This window comes from Hylobates moloch, unplaced genomic scaffold, assembly GCF_009828535.3.
Source record: "Hylobates moloch isolate HMO894 unplaced genomic scaffold, HMol_V3 SCAFFOLD_2, whole genome shotgun sequence".
Taxonomy (NCBI): domain Eukaryota; kingdom Metazoa; phylum Chordata; class Mammalia; order Primates; family Hylobatidae; genus Hylobates; species Hylobates moloch.
In genome coordinates this window covers 69,132,265-69,136,470 of record NW_026652277.1, presented here as the reverse complement: position 1 = coordinate 69,136,470, position 4,206 = coordinate 69,132,265, and the positions used below count along the sequence as shown (strand labels likewise).

Below are 4,206 nucleotides of genomic sequence, written 5' to 3'. Positions count from 1 at the left end.
ACTCGTGTCAGATCAGTGGCAGCATTAGATTCTCATAGGAGCACAAACCTTATTGCGAACTACGCATGTCAGGGATCTAGGCTGTCTGTTCCTTATGAGAATCTAATCCCTGATAATCTGAGGTGAAACAATTTCATCCTGAAACCATCTCCCTCCACCCCCACCCTCCCATCCTGGAAAAAATTGTCTTCACAAACCTGGTCCCTGGTGCCAAAAAGGTTGGGGACCACTGTTACAGGGATATTTGTGGATAGGACAATTTTCTCATGTATTACTAATAGAATGACTTTTTAGAAATCATATTTCTGACTAGTCTATGTACTTGCTTGTTTACCCATCATCTAAATAGTAAAATCAGAACTCCAGGGTATAACCCCATGGCTGTCTACAATCTGTCTCTAAGTATTTCCACTTGATTTTCCTCTCTTTTCCTGACACCCAATAGGTTTTTACTTGATACTGGTTAACTTGCGTGTGTTTGCTTATCTAGAGCAAGGCAAGAACTATATTCACATTTAGAAACCAGAAGAAATAAAACTATGCCCTAAAGAGTTACAAAGATACATCCTTAATAAGCCTGAAATATTATCAAATTTACCTTGTTAGTAACTAGAAGAAAAGTGAATTAAGCTGATCACTTTAATTGAAAATGAAATCACACAGAGCCTTCCCCGCCCGCCCGCGCCCCGACCAGCCCGGCCTCGGGCAGCCACCCACCGGTGTCCCCCGTCCGCGTCCTTCCACCCCGGGTCCCGGCCATGGCGCTGAGTGAACCCATCCTGCCGTCCTTCTCCACTTTCGCCAGCCCGTGCCGCGAGCGCGGCCTGCAGGAGCGCTGGCCGCGCGCCGAGCCCGAGACCAGCGGCACCGACGACGACCTAAACAGCGTGCTGGACTTCATCCTGTCCATGGGGCTGGACGGGCTGGGCGCCGAGGCCGCCCCGGAGTCGCCGTCGCCGCCGCCGCCGCCGCCGCCCCCGCCCCCGCCGCCTGCGTCCTATTACCCCGAACCCGGCGCGCCCCCGCCCTACAGCGCCCCCGCGGGTGGCCTGGTGTCTGAGCTGGTGCGACCCCAGCTGGACGCGCCTCCGGGGCCCGCACTGCATGGCCGCTTTCTGCTGGCGCCGCCCGGCCGCCTCGTCAAGGCCGAGCCCCCCGAAGCGGACGGCGGCGGCGGCTACGGCTGCGCCCCCGGGCTGACCCGTGGACCGCGCGGCCTCAAGCGCGAGGGCGCCCCGGGCCCGGCGGCTTCGTGCAGGCGAGGTCCCGGGGGCCACCCCCCGCCGCCGCCCGACACCCCGCCTCTCAGCCCCGACGGCCCCGCGCGCCTGCCCGTGCCCGGCCCGCGCACCTCCTTCCCGCGGCCTTTCGGTGGCCCTGGCTTCGGCGCGCCCGGGCCTGGGCTGCATTACGCGCCGCCTGCGCCCCCAGCCTTCGGTCTCTTCGACGACGCGGCCGCCGCCGCGGCAGCCCTGGGCCTGGCGCCCCCCGCCGCCCGCGGTCTCCTCACGCCGCCTGCCTCCCCGCTGGAGCTGCTGGAGGCCAAGCCAAAGCGCGGCCGCCGCTCCTGGCCCCGCAAACGCACCGCCACTCACACCTGCAGCTATGCGGGCTGCGGCAACACCTACACCAAGAGTTCGCATCTGAAGGCGCATCTGCGCACGCGCACAGGTGAGAAGCCCTACCACTGCAACTGGGACGGCTGTGGCTGGAAGTTTGCGCGCTCAGACGAGCTCACGCGCCACCACCGCAAGCACACGGGCCACCGGCCATTCCAGTGCCATCTGTGCGATCGTGCCTTCTCGCGCTCCGACCACCTGGCGCTGCACATGAAACGGCACATGTAGCCGGGACACCCCCGCCCATCTGCGCGCGGCCGTGGCGGGTCCCACGCGCCGGGCGCGGCCCCCTCCCAAACTGTGACTGGTATTTATTGGACCCAGAGAACCGGGCCGGGCACAGCGTGGCTACAGAGGGTCTCCCTCGATGACGACGACGACGACGCCACCACCACCCCAGCCCCCGTCTGTGACTGAAGGCCCGGTGGGAAAAGACCACGATCCTCCTTGACGAGTTTTGTTTTTCAAAATGGTGCAATAGTTTAAGTGGCATCTTCTCTCCCACCGGGTCTACACTAGAGAATCGAGGCTTGTGTTGCCTTGTGAGAAATAAGGGCCTTAATTTGTACTGTCTGCGGCATTTTTTATAATATTGTATATAGTGACTGTGACAAATATTGTATTACTGTACAATACTGTGGGCATTTTTGGGCTACCTGGTTCATTTTTATAAGATTTTGCTGGGTTGTTTTTTTTTTTAATTAAAAAGTTTTACATCTTTAAAAAAAAAAAAGCAAATGAAACCACACCAAACCTAATTATACTATGGCACAACGCAGACCCTCCATATAATGAAAACATTCGCCCTACTGTTGCAGGCCTTGTAAACACTGCTGGTAGTCTGGTCATGCCTCATTTCCCTCAGACTCTTTCCAAATACAGCCAAATTTATTGATGCAAACAGTGAGGTCAAGTAATGAATTTTCAAGGTCATTTTGCAAATAGGAAGAAACAGTTTCTTTTGACTCCTCCTGGATGCCTCTGCATAATGGGTTGCTTCTGCTGGATTCATTAATTTTCTTATCATGCTGTAAACCAATCTTCTGCCTACCCTCATTATAACCTGCGTTTATATATATATAATCCATATTGGATGCTCAAAACACTCCAATAACTTCGGCTAACTAATCCATGAAATAACTTTTTGAAGAAAATACAGAAATTCACATCAACCTTCTTATCATTTTCAAAGATGCAGAGTTGTGGCTAAATTTGCTTCTGGTATGTAAAATGAACCCAGGACCCATGTTCCTGATGGAGCGTTTGCTACTTTTCTATGTAGATCTAAAATTTTTTATAAACATCTACAAAATATTTTCCTTTGGGCTGTTTTTACTTAAGGGGAACTACAAGAATATATATATATATATATACACACACACACATATATACACACACACATATATGTGTATATATACACACACATATGTATATATACATATATATGTATATATAGTCTCACTCTATCACCCAGGCTGGAGTGCAGTAACGTTATCTCAGCTCACTGCAAACTCTGCCTTCCAGGTTCAAGTGATTCTAGTAGGTCAGCCTTCTGAGGAGCTAAGTAGCTGGGACTACAGGCATGCACCACAATGCTTGTCTGTTTTTTTAATTATTATTTTTTGTATTTTTATTAGAGACAGAGTTTCGCCATGTTGGCCAGACTGGTCCCGAACTCCTGCCCTCAAGCCATCCACCCATCCCGGCCTCCCAAAGTGCTGGGATTGCAAGCCTGAGCCACTGCATCTGGCCAGAAGAAAGAATTTTTTAAGCATGACAACACTGTGCATACATGTGTAAGCTCATCAGAACAATAGCACTGGGAAGAAAAATGTTGCCTTTTGATATCCAATCTTTCCAGGTGAGTTATTCCCAGACACATCTTTTTAGCAGACACTCTTTGCCTCTTACTAGACTTATTTCATTCTTCCTTCCCTATTGCTTTCTATTCTTCCTTCTGTCTAGTTATTTATAAATCAGATTCCTACAACAAAGTAAAACTGTAATGTAAGATAGATTGAGATCATTTTTGTAGAAGTTAAATAGCCAGACATTCTGTATTATATAACAAGATGGACCTTTATAAGAAAAACTATTAGAAAATTTAAACTGTTGTTCGAAGCAGCAAAAATCTAGAGTACCTGATCTTTAGCATATCCATCTTTTCAGAGATAAGTATGTAAAGCTTATTTTACTTAAGAAACTCTATTGTTGTCTTGCAAAGCTCTGGACCCATACCAACACCCATGCTGCAATTGCTATTGCATCTTTGCCTTCAATGAAATATCAAGGTGTGAACATTTTGAGTCTACTATGGTAATGTAACATCTAACAGATTTTCCTAGAGGACTTGTTATTCGTACAAAATAAATATGACTAGGTTATATGATTTTAGGGCTGCAAGAATGTAAACCGTCTCTCATCTCTCTTGCCCTACTTCCATCCCTAATTCCCTCCAGCCAATTCCTTAATATTTACCCAAAGGAAAATAAATCATTATGTAAAACAATACCTGCACTCGAATGTTTATCACAGCACTATTCACAGTGGCGCATGATATGAAATCAACCTAATTGTCCATCAGTGG

The 4,206-nt window shown here is 49.3% G+C and overlaps 1 protein-coding gene across 1 annotated transcript; it reads left to right on the top strand.

The window, feature by feature from the left end:
* Window positions 1-749: 749 nt before the first annotated feature.
* Window positions 750-1,992, top strand: LOC116475298 (Krueppel-like factor 2). Its single transcript, XM_032754385.2, has one exon. The coding sequence runs from the start codon at window positions 759-761 to the stop codon at window positions 1,845-1,847; it is 1,089 nt and encodes a 362-aa protein (XP_032610276.1). The 5' UTR covers window positions 750-758; the 3' UTR covers window positions 1,848-1,992.
* The last annotated feature ends 2,214 nt before the right edge of the window (window positions 1,993-4,206 follow it).

Bases quoted from the DNA above. Each gene is read 5' to 3' on its own strand.
- LOC116475298 (XM_032754385.2), top strand. From the start codon at position 759: ATGGCGCTGAGTGAACCCATCCTGCCGTCCTTCTCCACTTTCGCCAGC.